Genomic DNA, 23479 nt, shown 5'->3' with positions numbered 1-23479 from the left:
ACCTTGCTTAAGGAAGTTACAGACACACCTCTGATAATGAAGAGAAGCCTAAGTGGGAGATTATTCTTCACTCTGCTTTATTCCTACATCTAAGAAGAAAAATATGATGCTTTCAGAGTCTTTTGTCTTTCTTATTTAAAAAATGGCATAACTAACTGATAAATGTTTATTAATAGTGGATCTTTCTAAAACACAACAATAGGTGATGAGTGGTGGCCAGAGATAGTCCCTACCTGAAGAGAGCAATCTTTTTTTTTTTTAGACGGAGTCTCTGTCACCCAGGCTGGAGTGCAGTGGTGCGATCTCGGCTCACTGCAAGCTCCGCCTCCAGGGTTCACGCCATTCTCCTGCCTCAGCCTCCCGAGTAACTGGGACTACAGGCACCCGCCACCACGCCCGGCTACATTTTTTTTTGTCTGTTTTATATTTTTAGTAGAGACGGGGTTTCACCGTGTTAGCCAGGATGGTCTCGATCTCCTGACCTCGTGATCCACCTTCCTCGGCCTCCCAAAGTGCTGGGATTACAGGCGTAAGCCACCGCACCCGGCCCTGAAGAGCAATCTTTATAGTCTCTTTTGAAAACTGAACATGTAGTTTAAAATAATACAACAGTTATTGAACTAATATTTAAAGCAAATTCTATATTAATGAACCTCTTCAAAAATATATTTTCTTTCCTATCTATTTTAACATTTTGATGAGGTGATAGCTTTTTCCTACAGAACTGAAGTGAAATTTAACTAGGGTGAACTTATCTTTCTTTAGAATCATATCACAGATAAAGCCAGTTTTAACAAACATTTAAAATATATAGATATATCAATAGTTTCCAAACTCCTTCCCATGGGGTAGTTGTATTCAGATTGCTAGGCCCTAAAACCAAGAATCCTGACAATTTGGTACAGGATTGTTGATCCAGCTATACTGAGTGCAACCACACTGATATGTATGGTATGAATACAACTCATACTTCTTATATATATGAAGTTTTTCTCTTTTCTTCCCTCCCTTTCTTTAGTCTTTCAATAGCCAGTCACCAAAATCTAAACACTAGAACTGCATATAGGTGCGAGATATGGTTTCTGTCCTGAGTGTGGGAAATAGACAGGTAAAACAAAACTTAGAGAGTAGTGTTATAGGTGTTATCCAACCGAAGGATGCACAGAGTTCTAGGGAGTGCATAGCGAGATAGCACTATTAGATTATGGGGTCATAACAGACGTTTCAGAGAAAATGACATTTAGATTGGGTCTTGAAGTTAAATAGATTTAGTCAGTCAGAGGAAACAGCACTGAAGGCAAGAATATCATGAACTGACACCTAATTATCTTATTTAGATAATGATAACAGAGGCCACTTACCTTTCACCATAAGTGACGCTGAGCTCATCCAGGACCCCACTGAGCTTAACCTGAAGTTCTTTTAGAATAGTACTAGCTTCAGAATCTAGCTGCAGAGAGACCATAAACAATATTACTTTGGAGTTTTGAGAAAGTATGCCTCTGTTTCACTTACAAGCATTTTGATTATTATATGGTAACTCCAAACAAAATGTAAGCTTTTTTGTCTTCTATTTTTTTTCTTTTTTGGTCTTTGAAATCAAATCTAAACATTTAGGAAACTTTAAAGAAACCAAGGGGTTCTCATATACAAAAAAATTGTTTGAAATTCAAGGCATGCATACAAATAACAGCTAGATAGCGAAGCCTTTGTTGGTTATAGCAATGAGATGCAAGGCATGACAAAAATATCCTCCAGAACATAATTCCATAATTTAGAAAACCTGTTATACTTCAGCTGAATATATGTGTTGCTTCAAAATTTATTTAAATCTTTAATATCCCTGTAAATAAATAGGCACATTAAGAATAAAAGTTGTTAAAAATTAACTTTTGAATATTGTGTTGTGCATTATTTAAAGGTGTTTTCATATTTCCCCAACTTTGGAATTAAGAGTAATAGGATAGACAAGGTATGCAAGCACTCTCATGTTTTTCTGGAGACGATAGGCATGACTTTTCTTCCTGGTTGCTAATTTACAGCTGAAAGTTCAGGATAATAGATCTATCATATCAAGCAGAGAGAAATTCATGTAAATAGCAATCTGAAATATTCTCTGAAATTGGAATGTGACTCTTTCTCTGTTTCTACCTTTAGAAATTTAGTTTCCTACCATTAATATCATTAGTTCTTGCCCAAGCTGATCTACTATTGAAAAGAAGAGTACAGGATAAAGCCAAGTTTGGGGAGTAAAACAAATTAAAGCATGACTTAGTATAAGTAAGAGAATCGAAGAATGCCAACTAAACATAGGACCTAATATCAGTTTAAACTCCTGGTAGCCGATCCAGAAACAAGAAGTGTCCCTATGAGTGTGTATTAGACATAAGTCCTATAATCCTCCAACAGTACTTTCTGATACTAAGGAACTGTTAGGAAGAAGAATTATTTACATATCTCTGTAGCTGGGTAGCTGTAAGTTGTAGTGATGTGACTAAAAACATTGGAATGAAAATCAAATATTGCATTTGGCATTTGAGACTTTATTAATTATATCAAACCAATCCTTTATATCAGTTTTAACTCAAATCCAGGTAACTTTCAGGATTGGTTAGCTTCTGCCCTCTATCAGAGGCAATGTGATTTTTCTGGACTCCTTGTATCTTTTTTCTTCTGTCTCAGTAATCAGTTATGCTGACAGCTCTTATCCAGACACACAGGCTACCATAACAGACAGAGACTTCTATAAGAGTGAGAAAATTAACGTATCTGTGAGCCTCACACTTTCTAAGAGTTCTATTCAACTATAACCAGTTGCAGGGAAGTAATTCAGAAAGACGATTAGATAGTACATACTTATTTTAAAAAGACTTAAAATATGGATAATGAATTTAATCACAATTTGCCTAACAAACTATAACTCCCTAACCCCTAATCAAGAAAACATATGTGGATTTTCCACTCCAATCCTAAGGAACCATGCAGGCTGAATCTTTTTAAATGATATTTTCTTGTTATTGTGCTAATAACAATTTTACCTTGATTGCATTTGATAAAAATGTTGGGGAAGAGGGAATGAGATATAAGTTCTCCCATGTGGCTTTCTTCAGGCTCTCCACTTCTTGCTCACATGTGTGGTAGTTCCCCACCCATACCTCTACCACCTCCAAGGAAATCGCTCTGAAAGTAGCATTTTCTTCAGGAAATGGGGGTTGCTTCTTATTTAGAATGTTTTGGTTTTCATATTAGTTTAATATACACACTGAGGTAATTTGTTCACATTGAGGTAGGATTATCACCAGATAAGGCCTTCAAAGTCATACAGAAATGGCTACCTAGGTCACTTGCACAAAACTGTGCTATTTTCTCATAGAATTATTTTAGTCCACCGTAGGTATTTGGTGAATAGATATTTCTTATCAAACAATTATTACTTAACAACCTAAAACTGCCAGACTACAGCGATTTGAACATTGGATGACAGTTTTAATTTCTGGATACACAGGTATGTTTCTAAGTAGGTGCAGATGGAATGTCTCTGTCATGTAACCAGTCCCTCCCACAAAAGGAAAAGATTTAGTTTCAGTTAAGTATTTAATGTTTATGTGATCTGAATCACACCATTAAAACAGGCAAAGCAATTCTGAGGCCTATGTACATGGCTCTTCAAATTGCAGATCTTTTTCAACAATGAGCATAATGGACATAATTATCATACTCATCTAATAATAAAACAATCTCTTTAGGTAGCAAAACTACCAGTTTTTGAGTTCTTCTGCATTACTCTATGTGTCCAAATTGAGGACATTTTTCTTACTCCTACAAATTTTGTAAAATTTTAAGAAATAATAGATTGGGAGCTGAGAGCTCATTGCCTAAATTATCAATAGCATATTTTAAAAATTATTGGGTACTTTGTAAAGGTAAAAGGCAGTCTAATCTTTTTTCAAAGGTTTAAACCTTATCCTAGTTATATAAGTAGTATAACATCAAAATTATCTTGAATCTTTTTGTATTGTTATTTACAGTTATTGTTAAAAGCAAAAATTAAGAGGGAAAGAACAGAAAAATTTCAAACATTCATAAGTCACAGTGTATTCTAAAGTAGAAACTCAATTTGCATGTGTATATGAACAACTTAATTGGCTGGCTGGCTAAAAAAATAAGTTTCTATGTAATGAAGAATATACACAATGAAAATTTAAGGATTTTGAGTCAAATTCTGAATTTAAAATAAAGTTTTTAAGACAGATTTAATTCTTCACTCTATGAAGAGCTAGGGAATTCCAAAATCTAGGCTGCCAAATTATGGTTCAGATGATCAGAATAAACTACAGTCCCACATAGGTATTAACTGAATTTTACACCATTGAGGTATTTTATACCATTGAGCTGTGGTAATAGATATAACTTGTCTGGGAGAGCCAGCTAGTAGGCAAGACTTTTTGTTGTAGTTGTTGTTTTGTTTTGTTTTGTTTTTGAGACAGAATCTCACTCTGTTGCCCAGGCTGGAGTGCAGTAGCCCGATCTTGGCTCACTGCAACCTCCACCTCCTGGGTTCAAGCAATTCTCCTGCCTCGGCCACCCGAGTAGCTGGGATTATAGGCACCTGCCACCACGTCCAGCTAATTTTTTTGTATTTTTAGTAGAGACAGGGTTTCACCATGTTGACCAGGCTGGTCTTGAACTCCTGACCTCAGGTGATCCACCTGCCTTGGCCTCCCAAAGTGCTGGGATTACAGGTGTGAGCCACCGTGCCCAGCCAGAAAGACATCTTTTAAGTTATTTTCCTTAAGGCTTACTTTTCCTTTTTCTTTAAAAGATAATTCACTTATTACCTCCTTTTGCAAATTTTCGCTCAAGTGTAGCTAGACCTAGGCAGTTAGTAGATCTAGTCTCTACACTGACTATGCTCTTTACTATAACTGTGTATGCAGTGTTCTCTCTAAATGCTCTCTTATAAATCTACCTCTTCCACAGAACTTGTTCATACTTTTCTATCGTGGGTATCTGTCCCAGTGTCCTGCATGCATGGGCATTCACCACATGTTGAGGAAGGAAGTGAGGATAGACAGAAGCATAGAAGATTCCTTCACAGAAGCAGTCCTATATCATCTTTATCTCCTTGGACTGATACCTTGCATTAACTATGAATAGGATATTTTTCCCTTGAAATCTTTCATTCTTTAGCAACCATATATTCCAGAGTTATCAAGTTAATCCTGATTTCAAATATCTGTCTCATTGCCAGACCATGTCAGGTGTTTCCCTGCTATTTGTTTGGTTCAGAAGAATGGTTACCATACCCACACTGCATGTTTGTTTGTTTTCCAGAAAAGATTATTTCCCTAGAGATCTAAAGAAAATACATGTTATATATTCTCTTACAGCAGCAATTGTTAAACTGACCCTCAAGCTCTTGCTAGAGTTACAACCAATGAGTTGCAAAGTCATTTAAAAGTCATTTAAACTCTTCAGATAGCTCAATATAAACTCTTGAAAAATAGACTTTGCATGGAAGAAATTAAAGATCTTTAGTGTGAATTTTATTTCTGCTCCACAGTCTTTATTACTATCTCATTTCCTTCATTTCCTACGGGCTACTAAGCTATCTTTCCTGTGTTCAGCTCATCAGTGTTACGGGTCTGTTATTTTCTGTAAAGAAGTGCAAATCAGGAAGGAAGGTAACTTCCTGGCCATCTCCCCAGCGGCCAAAATTTAATCATTAGTCTGGTGGGTTTCATACTCTCCAATATTTTTGCATTGAAACATTAATAAATAAAAATTTCACCTCTAGTTCCATGAAAAAGCCTTATTTCCAAGAAAAATGCTGTTTAACTTGCACTCTTGGTTCCTTCTTTTGGATTTTGTTCCATCAATTATCTCTTTCCCTTTTCATTCCCTCTACCATTAATTTTATTACCCCATCCTATAAATATGCTCAAGTAACATTTATGTTAAAATAAACAACAGACAATGAAAGAGAAGCCAAACTTATTTGGAACTACATTCTCATTGACATCTAGCCAATATCCTTCCTTCTTTTGATCTTCAGACTGCTTACAACAGTGTCAAACTTGACTCCACATCCTTTTCTCCTAAACATTCATTAGTTCTCTGCAATGTGGCTTGCTTCTGCTACAGATATGCCACTGACGTGTTTCCATATGGTCACCAATGATTTCTTAATTTCAAGGACCTTATTTATCTTAGCCTTCATTCATACTGTTGTTTGCTCTGTTTCCCAAGGTCCTTCCCTGCTTCTGTAACTGCCTGTGATTTGTCTGTGTCTTCTGTTAACTTTCCTCCTCTGTATATCCCTTAAATATTAGTGTCCTTCAATTCTCCTTTTTCAATCTTCTTTTCTTTTTACTCTGTACTCCCCTTGAGCAATTAAATTCATGCCCATGGCTTCAACTATCACCCATATGCTAAGGGCCCCAAATCTATTATCAACATTCTTAACAGCATGCCTGAGAATCATGTCTATATTTCCAAGTACCTAGTAAATTTCCACTTTGATGGCCCATGCATACTTCAGCTGTAGCATATCAAAGCACAACTTATTACCATTCTTAACTTATTTATCTTATTTCCTCTGATTTGGTTAATGGCCTACAATTGTTTAAGGCAGAAATGTGAAAGTCATCTTTGACTTCTGTTTTCTTCCCTCCATATTTACTTCCATAACAAATATGATTGCTGATATCTCTGAAATGTTTTATCCACCTGTCTTGTCCTCTTCACTTCCAGATTCTGAATTTTTCTCCTCTAGCCCACTGTAATCATCTACACATTGTGTTCCTATTTCCTGTTTCCCCCCTTCATCCTCCTAACTGGTGTAATAAACCCAAATATGATCATTACACAGGTGTATCATCCTTCTAGCTGGCTTTCCACCAGGGAATTGCTTCAAGCAACTTCTCACAATCTTATCTGGGCTCTTGCTTTTTTTCTTTTTTCTTTTTAAAAGATCATTTTCCTTCAAATCTTCCAATTGACCAGAATCTTTTCATCTTATAAGGTCTACTTCAACTTAAAATATATGACTGAGAATTCAGCAAAAATTCCCTAGTGAATCTAGAAGTAGGGTACTTTCCTGGAAATGCCCTAAATCACTTCATAAGCCTGTGGTGTCAGCATGAATACTGTGGTTTGTTGTCAGAAGTAAAAGAATACATGGTCCTCTCTACTGGATACAAAAGTGCCCAGCTCTAACCATACTACCCTGTTTTTTGTTTCGTTTTAAAATGTCTCTTAAGGAGAAACTCCAAGAACTTACATGACAATTTTCAGACAGACTATGGCATTTTCTGTATCCTATTCAGATTTGCATGAATGTTATGCTAGAGGTATCAGTTGTATAAATTCATGTTTCTAACTTCTGGGTTTCAAAAAGTTGAACATCAGTAGCTGTCTCCCATCCTAATTAAAGAGAGTATGCAGTAAATCCAACTGTCACTGTGCTTCAAATCAATGAAATGCCTTTGAGATATGTTAAATGAGGTTCTTCAGTCTAGACAACTGAAGGAAAAAAAAAGATTGCCTTACCTTTTATAATTCACTCAATATAGTTTTGAGTTAGTGAATATAAGGAATTTTGGCTTTTTCTGTTTCTATGAACTGTTTTTCTTTAAATTACACATTCAAGCTTTATATAAGTGATGTGACATTCTTTTCTCTTAAACATTTTTTCCCTTCTCACCTACAGCACATACACTATTCCTCTACTTCATGGATTGCTAACATGTGGATTGTCTTTATAATGACAGAAATTTAGAAAAAAAAAAGAATTTCTGAAATCACATAGTTCAACTTCCTCGTTTTTTTCCAGATGGGTAAAACCAAGGCACAGATAATGTGTTACACTTTTGGAGCCACATGGGGACTGAAGAGCAGCATTCTTAGAAACTATTTCCTCTGAAGAAATTCTCTTCTGAAAATGTTCATTAAAAAAACAGGAATCCCTGTTTTATAACAATGGGAAAGGAATTTAGGGCTTGTATGTTGCATCTATTGGCTAATTGTGAAAATGGACTGGGTAGGGATAAGTTAGGAATAGAATCAACGAGACACTTCATGTTTAGAATTTTGTTCTGCCCTTTTCCCCTGTCCTACTCTGTCTGACCCATTTGGCTGTTTCTTCACATTCTCGCATCTGTTATAAAACACTGCTCAGCGATGTGAATATAGTCCACCCAGTCAATTGAATTCATGACCTGTTGACCATCAAGTGCTGGGGACAGAGTGTTCTCTGTGAGCCATTATCTCAGGGTGCCTGAGGACTATTCTGCTAAGTAGGGCAAAAAAGAGAATTGACTGGGTTAAAGAAGTTAAATTTTACCAGTAACGGCATTGGTTTATGGTTTGTTAAAGCAGGCATGAGCAACTGAAGGTGATCACAAGAACATAATGAAATAGATTTATTATAGAAGATCGTAGTTAAAGTGAAGCTGTCTCCCTCTCCTTCCTTGCTGGGGCATGTGTCCTTTCTCCTTAAGTTTTCTTAAGGTTCAGAGAGAGGTGAGTTTAAAGAGACTTGGCAGTATATGAGTAACCCTCTGAGCTCTCTTAAATGCTCTGGGAAATGAAGTTAACAAGCATCACCTGACTGGGTCTGTATTTCATTTTGACATGGCTCGCCAACCAAAAAACCTTTCAACCTCCTCAGCAGCACCTTTTCTTAATTTCAAAAGCTTAGCAGTTAGCTAAACTTTATGTGGTAGTAGTGCTAAATTATTAAACATATTTATTAAATCACTTCAATATAATTTGCTTTATTGGCCCTTATTATTCTCTTAATTTTCCATTAAGTTCAATTTATTAAATCTAATTGCAGAGATGGCAGAGATGGTTAGGAGGAGAAAGAAACCAGGCAGTCTCTGCATGTTGCCAGAATAAAAGGCCAGCACTTCAAACATTCAATTCTCCTTATTATCTGGGGCTATGAAGCTATAACTGGTTGCTTTTACTGACTTCAGCCAAATTACATTTCCCTTTTTACCTCTATTTATACAACAAGAGGTGAGGTTTGAGTTTATTTCTGAATTGTTGCAGGATAAGTTATAACAATTAAAACTTTCATCTGAAGGATATGTTCATGTTTAGGAAGTGTTCTTGTTGTTTTTCTCTCACAAACCTTATCTCTTTAATTGCTCTGATTCCCCTAAAAACTTCTAAGTTCTTTGACGGTGGGGTCTGCATCTTAGTAATTAATGTATCTCCAGTTCCTAGTAAAATTTACAGCTCATAACAAGTGCTCAGCATATAAATATTTGTTGAATGAATTAGTGAAGGAGTAAATTCTGTCATCATATTCAGTGTGCTCAGATCTTTTTTTCATACAGCTGTCAGCCCCAAGGGGAAGAGATGCTTACAGTGGTGGAGAAAGATGTGGAACAGCTGGCTTCTGAATATCCTTCAGTAAGTGCTAAAAGGCATCTCTAGTCTAATTATGTTTTACCAAGTCCCTTATACCTTGTAATCTTCTTGAGGCCCTAGGCATTAAAAAATCTTTTTATTTTGTACCCCAATTTCTGCCCACCTGCAGATAAACTACATGTAAGTAGGCAACAATGGATATTCTAACTAAACAAGAACTTTCCAAATTGCTTTAGAAAAGTTTTAGAACTGAAAGATATAATGTGACAGTTTGAAATTGTCTATTTTATTATCTAATATATACTTTATAATTTATTCTATATTTTGTAATTCCTGAAAATATGAGAACAGTAGATTAATTCTTATTAATTTATTAACTAGTAACTTATATTTCTATATTAAGAAGAAAAGGCGAGACAGATTAGAAACCTGAACGTAAAATTTGGCCTCTGTTAACTATAACACCATTTTTTATAAGATTACATATAAAATACAAGCATAAAGGCCAGAATCTTAAAAAACTGCAAGAATTTTGTATATGATTGCAAATCGACTACCTGTATTTTGGGATTATCATATTCTTTAATACAAATGCTTGCCTGCACTCTTGCATGCGGTCCCAATTTCCACACAAACACCTTGAATCTCAGGTGTTTTTAAGATTCAAAACACAGAAAGTAGGCTGGTCAGGAGTGGTGCACAAATAAGAAAAATGAGTATTCTGTGTTATTTTCTAATTATCTGTTCCTTTTTTCTTTGAGACAGCATCTCACTCTGTCATCCAGGCTGGAGTGCCGTGGTGCGATCTCTGCCCACTGCAACCTCTGCCTCTAGGGTTCAAGTGATTCTCCTGCTTCAGCCTCCTGAGTAGCTGGGATTACAGGCGCCCACCACCATGCCTGGCTAATTTTTGGTATTTTTGGTAGAAACAGGGTTTTGCCATGTTAGGCTGGTCTCGAACTCTTGACCTCAGGTGATCCACCCACTTTGGTCTCCCAAAGTGCTGGGATTACAGGAACGAGCTACCACACCTGGCCTGATTCTTTTTCAGAAAGCATATAGCAGTAATTCTCAAAGCATGGTCCCCAGACTGGTAGCATCAGCGTCACCCAGAGATTCCTTAGAAATGCAAATCATCTGGCCCTGCCCCAAATGTACTGAATCAAATACACTGGGGGTAGAGTTCAGTGATGTGTGTTTTTCATAAACTCAACAGGTAGTTCTGATGCGTGCTGAAGTTCAAGAAGAACTACTGGCATGGAGTATTATTTCCTTTGAAGCTCTGATCTTTCATCTCCTGTTGCCTCAGCACGTATAAAGTTGAGAAGCTAGTGGCAAGTGAAAAATGATGAAGATTAATGTTTTTCCTTCCTGGTCTAGGGTTGCTTAGCTAATGACTTGGTCCATGTGGCTAATAGGTATTACAATGAATATCAGTGAGCTACATACACACACTTTTGGGCAGTCAGATGCAATTTCTAGTTGACACATCAAATTTGTCATTAAAAATTAAAAGAGACATAGATATACATCTCTGAAATAAAAGGAAAATTTAGTTGACCATTAAAATATACATATTTTTAGAATAATGGGGTTATGGTCCAAATTCCTTGGCTGTATTCTGCCTGGACTTATGTGAAGTTACTCTCATGGGAAATTTTACTACCATGATATGACACAGAAGAGTCAATCCTTTTTTGAGTCATAACAATACAAGTAGCATTATCATTATACCTAATTGATCTGCCTGTGCTCAACAGCTGAAAATAATTTAGCTGAACAAATGAACCCTCCTTTTTCCCTAAATGTCTTAATAACAGCTAACTATATTTTGAAGTAACATCAACAGTTAGCGGGCTTATGGATAACTACGGATTCTACCATTTAAAACGATTGCACCAATAAAATATTGTGAAGGATTAATGCACCTTCTAAATCAATGATCATAATACAAGTTCTTTAGAGTTTCAGAATCCATATCTTATAACTTCCTGAAAAGAAATTAAATTTTGGATTTTTTTCATATACCTGTATATATTAGATTGCAAATTAATGATAAGTCCTTTTCATGGGCTGCAGCAATGTGTTTTTGCTACAAAATAAATACAAGCTAAGTAATTATTTGCAATTGCTAGATAATAAATTATATTCATGAAATAATTAAGCTATTAACATAATGTAACCTAAAGTAATCATGCTGATAATCATTTTGTTGTTATTGTGTTATAAAGGGACAGGTAATATTACATGGGGATTTTAGTGTAAATTAACCTGTAGCTCTAGTACATCTACAACATGGGTTGGCTATTTTATTTGTTTTAGTATAGTGATTCCCAAAACTGTATCCACATAAAAAATCATCAGAGGTGCTTTTTAAAAAAACAGACTCCGTACTCCATTCCTACAGGTTAGTTTTTCTTCATGGTTTGTGAGATATTTTTTTTTATATTCTCTAGAAGAATCAGAGGTGTTATGCCAAAACATGCCTCTGATTTGTATGTAGAGAAGTGTGTTGGAAAATCACTTTATAGGAGAAGAAAATTAGTGGTTTGCTTTTCTCTTTTGACTTTTTTTTCCCTAAATAGGGCATTAGAAAGTAAATGTGCTGACATGGCCCATAGGATATTGTGCATGCAACTGTCTAATAGTGATTGCTTAAGTGACCATTTTTGGAACCACTGGCAACAGCATAATCCCAAGATCACCATGGTGTTAAGCAATGCTTCCATTTGAACTCCATATGAAGAGTGGATTTCTCCACTGAAAAAAGTTTTTAAACACTCTTTTTATTTCCAGAGGGAAAAGAGGCTGATTCTGTGAAGAAAAAACAGCTGCCTCAACTACATGGTGATCAGGTTAAAGCAGCAGGGAGCTGCAGTAGCATGCAGTCATGCCTGTAAGCAGTCAGCACTCTGCAGATAGTATAATATTAGAGGAAAGCAATGCTGTTGTTAGAAGCCAGATAATAAACACATAGCATTAAAAACCATTTTGAGCAAGTGCACACGCAATTATTTGCTATTTAATTTTTATAGCAAGAAGTACATATCTCAGCACAGATGGTGGGGGACAAAATAAAAAGAAACTCTTAAACGAAGAATAAAGTCTAGCCTGGAATATTTCCCTTATTTACAGTGGAATTGGTTATAATACCAGTCAAAGGTTTTACAACCAGTTCCAGTGTAAGGAAAAAACTGGAAATTTGAATTAGAACACATTGTATAACTTTTAAAGGCCCCTGAACATGTCTGTATCAAGTGTTGCATATCAAAGGGTGAATTCTGTAATTTTCTCATATCAAAGAGTGAATTCTATAATTTTCAATGAAATCCTTTTTCATCTTTATAAAAGCCCCAAGTTAAGGAAACCATCTAGATACTGCCATGTTTATACAATGATATTGGAAGAACTCTGCTTACTATTTTGAAATTCTGTTGCCTAGAGACACCAGAGTAATCAGAAACTCTAACATAATTCTGTATCAATTAAGCTTCTATTTTCTGGAAGGACACATGATGCACTCAGACTTGAATGCAAGTCTTGCTTCCTCCTGACATATCATCAATCTCTATGCCAATGCTGACTGGCCCTACCTAAAACTTTGAGCTGAAAATGGAAGACAATAATAGAAAAGATCTATGCATAGAGAGGAGAAAAAGAAAACAGGAGAAACAGAAAATCACAGAAAAGGGTAAAGAGAGGAAGGAAAGAAATGAAAAAAATATTTAGAAAAATAAAGGAGCAGATTACATTGTTAGAAGCTAGGCATTCATTTTATTTCACTGATTTATTTACGTTTTCTTCTTAAATCATGTCTGAGGAGTTTAGCAAATAGACATTGCAAGAGTTTTAAAGGGAGAAGGTACCAAGCTCAGTATTTCTGTTTTCATTATTTTCTTCAATAAGAGGAGGAGTTCTATGGTTTAGTCATATATTTGAAATAAAATGAATAGTGTGAAACCTGTATACTTCAAACCAGCAATTCTATCTGAAATAAGGAATTCATTTTTGATTGGTGAACAAGCCACTTTATAACATTTTTAATTAGCAAGTGGCTTGGCCCATCCAGTTTCCTTTAAGTACAGGTCTGATTTATCTGGTTAAATTCAGTTCAACTATATCTTATTCACATTAGAGTTCAAACACAGAATAGTAATGAAATAGTGTAAGTAGCCTAAGGAGAAATTTATGGAAATATGACATTTTAAATATAAGTTTATTCTTAAATGATCTGTGGGCTTTAAAATTTATAGAAAGGAGATAATATTTCCCACATGAAATCAATAATTTCTTCATCACTTTTCTAAATGCTAAGTGGACTTCAAGTCTGAATATAAAACATCAGTAAAATTGAAAAGGAAATCTCACATTATGTTCCTTAATTGGTTGTGCCTACCTAATTCAGCAGAATAATTTTAAAATAAGATCAATGCCCTCAAACTTTACATAAAGCATTAACACACTTTAGGGAATGAGGCCTTATTTCATACAAATAAAACTGAGATTGCAATGAAGGCACAGCTCATAAGGGTTCATTTTTTTAAAGTTTTGCATCATCACACATATATTCTAGTGCTTCTCCATTGTAGAATGCTAAATAGCAAGTTCATTTTTCAAAATAGTGAAAAAGAAACAGACATTGGGGAAGTGTAAAAACATCTCCTTGGGGTTAAAAGCAAAATCACATGGGAAGGAGCCAATCTTAAAAGAAACATTTATAGTCACATAAATTTAGAAATAAAAGGGATATTTACTTTGAAATGCATCCTAGCATTACGCACATCTCATAAACTTTCCCATGGGAAGGAACACTGTAAAGGAATCTTAAACAGAAGTATTTATCTACATATTCTTGACATAGCTGCCCTTGAGATTGTTTCGAGGGGAATAAGGGCATGGGGAGAAACCCTGCTTCATGACCCTCCCTCTCAGCACCTTCTCCAGTCCTCAATCCCTGAATGCTTAGGTCAGTTTATGAAAGAAAAGACTGTGGCAGGCAGGAAGATGCAGATGCATAGCTAGTATTTCTCTGTCTGTCTGTTCCAAACAAGCAAATGGGAATAAGTAGAAAATGCAATGGTCTATAGGTATGGAGTGAGGGTTGGAGGGAACAGGCAGGTAAGGGATAAGATGCTTACTATCACAAACCTCATAAAAGAATCTTTCTCCTTCCTTCTTCTGCTCATGGAATTGCAAGTCAAAGATGTTGGACAAAGACATGACACATTACAGACACATCACACAACACATTTTTGACAGAGCTTTCTCGATGTGAAAAATAAGCTACCAGTACATCAAAGACCAATAGCGCCACAAAGCATATTTCAGAACAAACATTGATATCAAGCTGACATTGTACAAGACAGTGAAAAACACAGTTTGTGGAATTTTACAAGTCATTAGCATACAAATATATATGTGTGTACATATGACTACACACACAAACATACATGCACACACACATTAAGACCAAAGGCTACTATCTTCTGCCTCCCATTCACACTTCTAATGTATTTACTAAAGTATTCTGTTGTGGATAATAATCATTTTAGTTGTTAATGACATTTGAGATTATTGTCGTTTCCTGTTCTTAGTTAACCATGTAAAAACTAGATTAAGACACTTTCATAGCAAGAGATATGCTGCTAATAATCTCTAAGTAGGTTTTTAGCAAATGTAGGAGAAAAAGATACCCACCTCTTTCCCTCCCATGGATTCAAACATTTTTTCCAGCTGGACCCGCAATTGTTGAATATTGTTCATCAAGATACAGGGCTTTAAATATAGAAAAAAAGACTATTATGAGCAATCTTTTTATATAAAATTATTGAATGAGCTTAACTTATAAGTGGTGGAAAATAGCTATCTTGGATTCCTATTATATTAGATGTACATACTAATTCTGCTATTTCAACATTATAGTTTGTAACAGTTAAGAATGGAAATGGAAAAACATAATGCCACATTGGGGAATGAAATTTAATAACATACTCAGACAATAAACCATTGGAGACTTGCTGCTAAAGTTTCTTTTATCTTTAACTTTGTAACATTTCATACTTAGAAAGTAAGCACATTTTTTCTTTTTATAGATTTACTTTTAGAAAAGTTTAGCTTAAATTCTTCTGTTATTTTACTGTTTTAGAAAACAAAACACCATGTGATTTTTTAAATGCAAAAACATTTTAAAAATAAACTTAAATAGATTTTCTGGCTACAGGTAAAGACCACATGCTGGTATTCGAAGCGTTTTGCTTCTGTTTTGAACGTGCATTTTTCTTCTCATTTTCCTACTTGCTTATTTGACTCATATCCATCATTCAGGTTAGAGCGTTCTTTTTTCCTGGATTTTATCTTATCACTCACTTGGCATTTGTTTTATATTGCTTTACATTTGAGTTGCTTTTCACTCTCACTGGCCAACCTTAAATACATTGTACATGCTGCTGTGTCTCTTTCTGCTTTTCTTACTCACAAACTACTGCACAGTGGTGTACATATAATACATGCTTAGAAAATGTTTCTCCACTTGTTTCCAAGGAGCCAGAAATATAACAATAACAAAGATGTAAAGCTTTGTGACAGGTCTAGATGTGAACTTAGAATAGTAAACATTAATTCATAATTAGAAAACAATTTATAATAGTTATAGAATCATTTAACCTTTGCTGTATATTGATTCCTAAGAGCCAGTGTATCAGAGGAAAACAGACACAGAAAGAGAAATAGACAAAGGAAGGAAAATGGATGTATCTTCCAAGTTGCTGGGAAATAAGCCAACAACCAGAGTCATGCAAAGGATTCAGGGGATGTCGGAGAGGTGTTAGCTCTTAACAGTGGAAAGATTTTATTTTTACTTGAGCCACATTAATGACCTTTGTAAAACTTTCTACTTGACTCTCAAAGTGACCACATCATCACTTTGATTTATGCAAACAATTTAAAAATTCCTTTCTGTTTCCTTGATTCCAGTCACTTAAACACTTTATTTTTTAACACAGATAGCTGAGATGTGTCTCTCAAAGATTCTGTTTTAATTAGCTGAATCAAAATGTTCCACAAATGATTCTGATCCGTAGCCATAAGAGAGTACTACTTGATCTGGGCTTAGTCCTTTCCATAGTGGGTAGGGCCACATTTTCAGAGGATTCAGCATCTTGACCCAAAATCCACAAACTAAGCCAATAGCCTATCTTTTCACTAGGACGTAGGGTCATTGACATTTACTTTTAATTGCAGAAAGGGAAGATTTGGTGTGAATCTGGGCAATCCTACCAGGGGGAAATCCGAGGTCAAAGTAAAACAATGACTTATAATGAGAAACAGGAAGACTACACAGGTGAGTGGTTATTATCACCTTGTTTCCCATGTCTAAGTTAGCTTGATAGACTCTTCTTAGATTATTTGATATTAACATTCAAGCTAATCTTTATTGTTACATATAACAGGACCCTAGTACTAGCTTTATAAATAAAGGCCAACTGCCAACTCTTCTTACTGTGATGATTTCTGATTAAAAAGAGCTACTGAGAACAAAATAAACATGGACAGTTTGGCTCACTTGACGTGGATTACTATTGACCCCAAGTTACCCTACAGAGAAAAAAGAGGAGATGCAGTTATCCGGAGGGAGACAAAAATAAATTTGAGACTCTCCCTTTTCATTAAGAGTTCCCTGACCTTGAAATGTTCAAAGTTCAGTTTTACTGAATCAATTCATCAAACTGCTACTGGGAACAGATTATACAAATTCACCTTAAATTTAATCATGAAACAGTTTTTACTTTCGACAACTTCATAGTAAATGAAAAAAAGAACAACTTCATAGTAAATAAAAAAAAAGAACAACTTCATAGTAAATGAAAAAAATAAACTGACAGCAAAGGAAACATTACCCTAATTCAGGGATATTGCTTTTTGAGTTTAGTAAGATAAAACAAACTATGTTAAAGTCAATTTGTATCTTCCTATTTTTATATCTTGATTTTTTCCCTAAAAATAGAATAATACCTTTAATTTTATCTCAATCTGGAACAAAGTTAGGAAACTGAAACTTAATGAATATGAAAGTTTCAGACTAGGAACACTTCTACATGGCCAAAGTGTTTCTGAGTTTAAAAATATTTTTAAAATTATTTAAAATAAAAGTAATTCCAATTTAGATTGTGATGTCTTGCTATATTTTGGAATGTGAAATTAAATGAATAAAAATATTTTGACCCATTTCCAATTTAAAATGTTACAATAGAAAACAAATTATTCTGACATGGATATTTTATTTAACTCTGGTCTTTAATTCTGAACCCTGAGAACTCAAATGTTATGGTCATATCTTTTTTGTTTGTATGTTTTTGAGACAGAGTTTCACTCTTTTTTGGCCAGGCTGGAGTGCAATGGCACGATCTTGGCTCACTGCAACCTCCATCTCCCAGGATCAAGCAATTCTTCTGCCTCAGCCTTCCAAGTAGCTTGGATTACAGGTGCATGCCACCACACCTGGTTAATTTTATATTTTTAGTAGAGACAGGGTTTCACCATGTTGGCCAGGCTGGTCTTGAACTCCTGACCTCAGGTGATCTGCCCACCTCGGCCGCCCAAAGTGCTGGAATTATGGGTGTGAGCCACCGCGCCTGGCCTATATTATGGTCACATGTTAAGTGATGTCTATCTTTAGATGTTTCTAGCTCAATTTGCAGATGAAATAGATATATTGCCATAGATCTACTGAAAGATGTACAAGTTTCAGTGGTCTTGATATTGAAATCTGATACTGAAATAATTATAAATAAGTATCTGTAATAGTAACTATATATACTCATGGAAATGTACAAAAGCATTTGAATTTGCCTTGAATGAAAACATAAGCCTAGTAACCAAGTGATATTCTTTTATAAAAGCTAAAATGATACTTGGCATTTAAGCAATAGTGTATAAGGCTGGTCAAGATATAGTAATTATGGAAGAAAAGCCCCAAGGGAAGGAAAAGGAAGTTCCTTTGCTGTAATATTTCGAGGGTTTTTGTTTCTTTTCATAAAGATTTAATTTTTAAAAGTATAAAACCTACAGAAAGAGTACATAGAATAATATAATAAATACTGGGTTATGATTTTTATCTCAGTGTTTATTAAATGTAAAATACAATATAGAATGTTAATACATAAAGTGGAACTCTGCAGGGGCTTTTAAAAACTAATTTGCCTTTCTGAATGGCAGGAATTAGCCTTAGGAGTTCATGGTCACCTTTCAAAATCTTCAATTTGGCTGTTCTAATATAAACAGGATCCTTTTGTGAAATTATCAGATACTGTTTTGATTTTCAATGTAACACTTTAGACATGTATTATCTTTTAATCAGAAATAATATACTTTCAATAAATAAATATCTTGCTTTTTGAGTATAATCAATAGCAATAAGAAATAATTGTTTGAGTTGTCAAAAAGTTCTAATAAAATTTCTGGGCAGCATATTAATTTAAGGAAAAGAAGCATCTTATAGAATTCTCAAGAACCATTAGGACTGACTTATCTTAATGAGCTGTCAGCAAGAGGTCAATGAGGTTTCAGGGAGAAAACTAGTAGCTGTCTTTAGAATAATTTAGATTCACCTGATAGCGAAACTGATTTTTGGAGGGAGAAAAAACTGTTTTTTCTTTTTTTAAAAAAAAAATCCTATACTTACTTTTTAAACACTTTTTTTTTTCAGAGCTACTGTTTTTCAAAATGTTTACAATGCTGCCAATGTATTTCTCCTAATATTACAGATTGAATAAGAAAGCTTTCACCTTCCATCATAAAATAAATCTTACTATATTTCAAATACCTTTATCTAGCTTTTCTTTATGCCTTTTATTAAGTTGCAATACTAGTTTGAATTTTATAAATATTTTCTCAATCATCTAAAAAAGCTATTTTAATAATTCAGAATAGAAATCAGCATTGTTCCATATATTAACGTTTGCAATTTATTTGAAAACTGAAAGACTAAATTACACTTATTTGAGTATTAGTGCCAAAATGAAACTAGTTGGTGCCAATACTCATCTAATTTTTAAGTCCCTTGTTTTTCTCAGCTCCAATGTTTTATGAGTATGTTTATTTTCAATGATTTATTCTAGTCTTGTTCCCTATCTACATGGAAAACCACAAGTTGGCTGGCATTGAGACACTCTCTACCTTCCTGTAAATCCTGTATCAAAACCAGTTCAAGAACCCTGGAGAAGTTTTCAACTTAAGATCCTTATTTCTTATTATTCTATATGAAAACTGAAAGTCAACAATTTATCTTCCTTACTCATACTTTGAAGAAGTAAATCTCAACTGAGAGATACTTGAAAGTAGAGACATTTTTACTTACCACATTTTCCTTATCACAATATGAACTGAAATCACTTGATACAATTGCAGCATACTGTAGCAGCACTTTATTGATAGTCTAAGAAAGAACACATTGTAAACTTTACCCAGGTAAGTATGTAGTTTACAAATACGCTATAAAGTTTAATCCTAAGTTAACTTCTTGCTGTCTTTTTCATCTTAGTTCTACATTTTTTCTCCCTCTAACAACTGTTTCTGAACCTAAGAATGCCCTCTGTTTTCATTAATTATGCAAAGCAGAGGAAAATAAACCATGTTAATTAAATTTTATTTCAATTACTTAAAGATGCATGAATGCATTTGCACTCTACTGCTTTTATACATAGATTAAATTATCATAAGCCAAATGTAGATGTGATTTTCTTAGAAGAGATAAGGCAACAACAGCAGCAGAAATGTCATCTCTTTTGATAGAAAAGTAAAGACAAAAAAGCTTTTATTTTCTTATTTGTACAACATATGTCTGAATTTTCTTAGTGGCTCAAAATCAACTGAGGGAGACACTCCAAAGAGTTAAGCTGAAGAAGAGATGTTTAATTTATAAACCTGAATTCACTAAATTGATTATAAGCTTGCTTACACACTTTGAAAATCACAACGAAATCCTGAAATAAGAGATAACACACAGAAAATCAATACTTCGTTGAAGTACACAGTAACGTGATAATATGCATCAGCTCAAATAGAAAGTTGACCTTGAAAAATATAAAATCTTATCAAGCAGCAGACCAATAAATCCTGGTAAACAGATGGCTGATCAGACTGAATTATCTTCTAAATGTGTCTCTTCAAATTTTACTTTAGACATAATGTTGAATTACTTTGGACTTACCTATGAAATACTTATTCGTTTGTACATATGAACACTACTCTCAATCTATGGCTTCTTGATGACATTATAAACTTGAAGAATTATTATATTGTATTGCATACACGACAACATATAAACACAAACCATAAACCTGACTTTAGGCAGTCGTAACTCAGACATTGTAACTTGCTTAAGGTAAAGTTTGGGCTGTGTGAAAATCCTTTACAACTTAGTGCCATGTGAGATTTTTTAATTCTTATGATTCTGCTTCCCCTACATCCTACAGCTGTTGGGTGACTTGCTGAACAGCCTGGATTTTGTTTTTTGCTTTTTTTTTTTTTATCGTTTTCTAAAGAAGAGAGAGGAAGCTGGATACCCTTTACAATAATTCTTGAAGTATGCCCTATGGCCTACAGTTTGAGTCTACTTCATAGGAAAACTTTAGTCCCTTGAATTTATGCTTAGAGACAAGGAATCCCGGGATCTCACATGTACTAGCCTACAAATGCCAATGGTTAGCAAGTCAGGATGGGCTGCAGGTAAGACAAAGTGCACAGTCATATAGATATATCCAGCCTGGGCGACAGAGCGAGACTGTCTCCAAAAAAAAAAAAAAAAAGAATATAGCTTAAAGCTGTGTGCCTATAAGAGTTGCAAGTACACTGCCGTAATAACTCCCATCTTTACTAATGTACAATGTGCACTTAAATGAGAGTGTGCAAAGTACATTTTGTGGGCAACTTCAATTTCATTCTAATTTATTCAGCTAAGTAAACAACTATCACACAATAGCTCTTTAACACTAATAAGCTGTTGCTTATGACATGCTTAACTCATTGTTTCTTGGAATGTAGTTCTGGAATCAGCAGCATTAAAAGCATTACCTGGGAACTTGTTGAACATGCACATTATTTGGTCCTATCCTAAATTACTGAGTCAGAAATGCCAGAGGTGGACCCCAGCTGTCTGGGTTTTAACAAGTCTAGGGGTAATTCCAATGCATACAAAGTTTGAGAACCACTATCTTAACGAATGCATGGCAGGGTGGAGGTAACTCTTCAGATAGAAGCTGTGATGGAAGGGGCACCTGGCAAGGCCTGGAACATAAGACATCTGGGTGTGTGAGCTTAGGTCATGATTTTATCTTTGGGAAACTACTGGTCTTCAGAAGAGAGTATAGTGCAGAGAGAGGGAACAAACAGCCTAGCAGGGACTGTTGCATCTTGTTCTAAAGAAATAGTCATGAGGAGTAGAGGGCTCTTTTATGGATGCCTATAAAGAGCTGCTATTCGAAAAGTTCCAGATTAAATAACATGAAATTCTAATAGGAGTGTAGCAGTACAGAGAATGATTCTGCTGTATTTAAAGGATTAGACAGGGTGACTAAAATATCTTTCAGCTACAGTCAGTTCTGATTTGACACACAGGTACTGGTGGAGCATTGAGTGGGACCGCCATCAATTACTCAGACAAAGGCATTGTATTTTTCTGAGCTAATGCCACCCTGTTAGGAGTGGGCTAAATATCCTGTCAACACTTCCAGTTATTCCATCTAGTGTATTTCTCTTTTGATCAGTAAGATAAGAAGTGTGGTTCAAAATCCATCTTTTCATTCACATTTTATGCATGGAACAATGCAGTATTAGAGCAACACAAGGAAGACAAGAAAACTGTCATATTGATTCAGCAACATTAGAAATGTGACTTCACGGATTGATGTAATGTATTTTAACACATCCAACATAAGATAGGGTCTCCCATTTCTGTCACCATAAATGCCTAGGTTTGATCTCAAGGGTAAAAAACAAATAGTGAGATTCTATTCTCCAAATTTCTAACTTAATTCTGATCACACCAGAATGAGAAGTGAGTATAGTTTAGTGGTTGAAAGGATTCTATCCATATCATTTCAATTATTTAAACGTTTTTAGTCTGTTTCATCATGGATGGAAATTAGGGAAAATAATAGTACCCATTTAATTATATGGTTGTGAAGAATAAGAAAATGTATAAAGTGATTAGCATATAATAATGCTAAATGAATTATCATTATTATTGTTAAAAATTAGAATTATGTTCCCAGAGAACAAGGAATAGAAATATGTGTGCGTCATTTACCACAGTATCTCTAGCACCTGCCAAACAGCCAGACTCATACCCAGGACTTAATATTTGTTTACTTGTTTTTAAGCAATATTAAAAATAACATTACTTCATATCTATTTTTAAAATTAAATTACCCATACTTGTCAAGAGCAGCACTATAGTCATAGGAATATTAACTACTCATGTGCCCATTTTATCACTCATCGTAGCTTCTGAATGTTCTTGATATGAAATTTGAAGCATTTTGTTTGGTACCTTTTTTAGTCTTATATCCTGTTTAGTAAGAATAAATTGTCCCTTTAAATCCCAGTTTAAAATGCAAAAATTTTTAAATCTCTACAGATACAATTAATATGTCTTATCTCCAGGAGACTGTTTAAATCAATATAAATCCCATAAAGATAATGGGATTTTAGTATATTTTGATATAAGGATTCCAATACTTAGAAGTGTAGAGTTTTCAAGACTAATTAGTCAGTCCCATCTGATGAAATAAAAACAAATTCCAATAGTTTGCAGTTCTTGTGAAATGGCTAATTACGGTAAACACAAACTATTTTTATCTACTTTGTTATATAAAATACAAATTATAGATAGAAAGGCTGATAATGAGTTTGGGACCAGCCTGGCCAACATGGAGAAACCCTGTCTCTACTAAAAATGCAAAAAATTAGCCGGGTATGGTGACAAACACCTGTAATCCCAGCTACTCTTGAGAGGCAAAGCCAGGAGAATCACTTGAACCCGAGAGGTGAAGGTTGCAGTGAGGGGAGATTGTGCCACTGCACTCCGGTGATAGAATGAGAC

The 23479-nt window shown here is 34.8% G+C and overlaps 1 protein-coding gene across 1 annotated transcript in view; it reads right to left on the bottom strand.

Annotated features, from left to right (window-relative positions):
* The window catches only part of UNC13C (unc-13 homolog C), a 662499-nt gene that overhangs the window by 102797 nt on the left and 536223 nt on the right, over window positions 1–23479 (bottom strand). Inside the window, exons 22-24 of the mRNA XM_063652632.1 lie at window positions 19736–19813; window positions 15079–15156; window positions 1362–1450 (exon numbers count right to left, since the gene is read on the bottom strand). Coding sequence (XP_063508702.1) covers window positions 1362–1450; window positions 15079–15156; window positions 19736–19813 — 245 coding nt within the window. The remainder of the gene's footprint in view (window positions 1–1361; window positions 1451–15078; window positions 15157–19735; window positions 19814–23479) is intronic.

Source organism: Pongo pygmaeus, chromosome 16 (genome assembly GCF_028885625.2).
Source record: "Pongo pygmaeus isolate AG05252 chromosome 16, NHGRI_mPonPyg2-v2.0_pri, whole genome shotgun sequence".
Taxonomy (NCBI): domain Eukaryota; kingdom Metazoa; phylum Chordata; class Mammalia; order Primates; family Hominidae; genus Pongo; species Pongo pygmaeus.
This window is presented reverse-complemented; position numbering and strand designations above follow the sequence as displayed.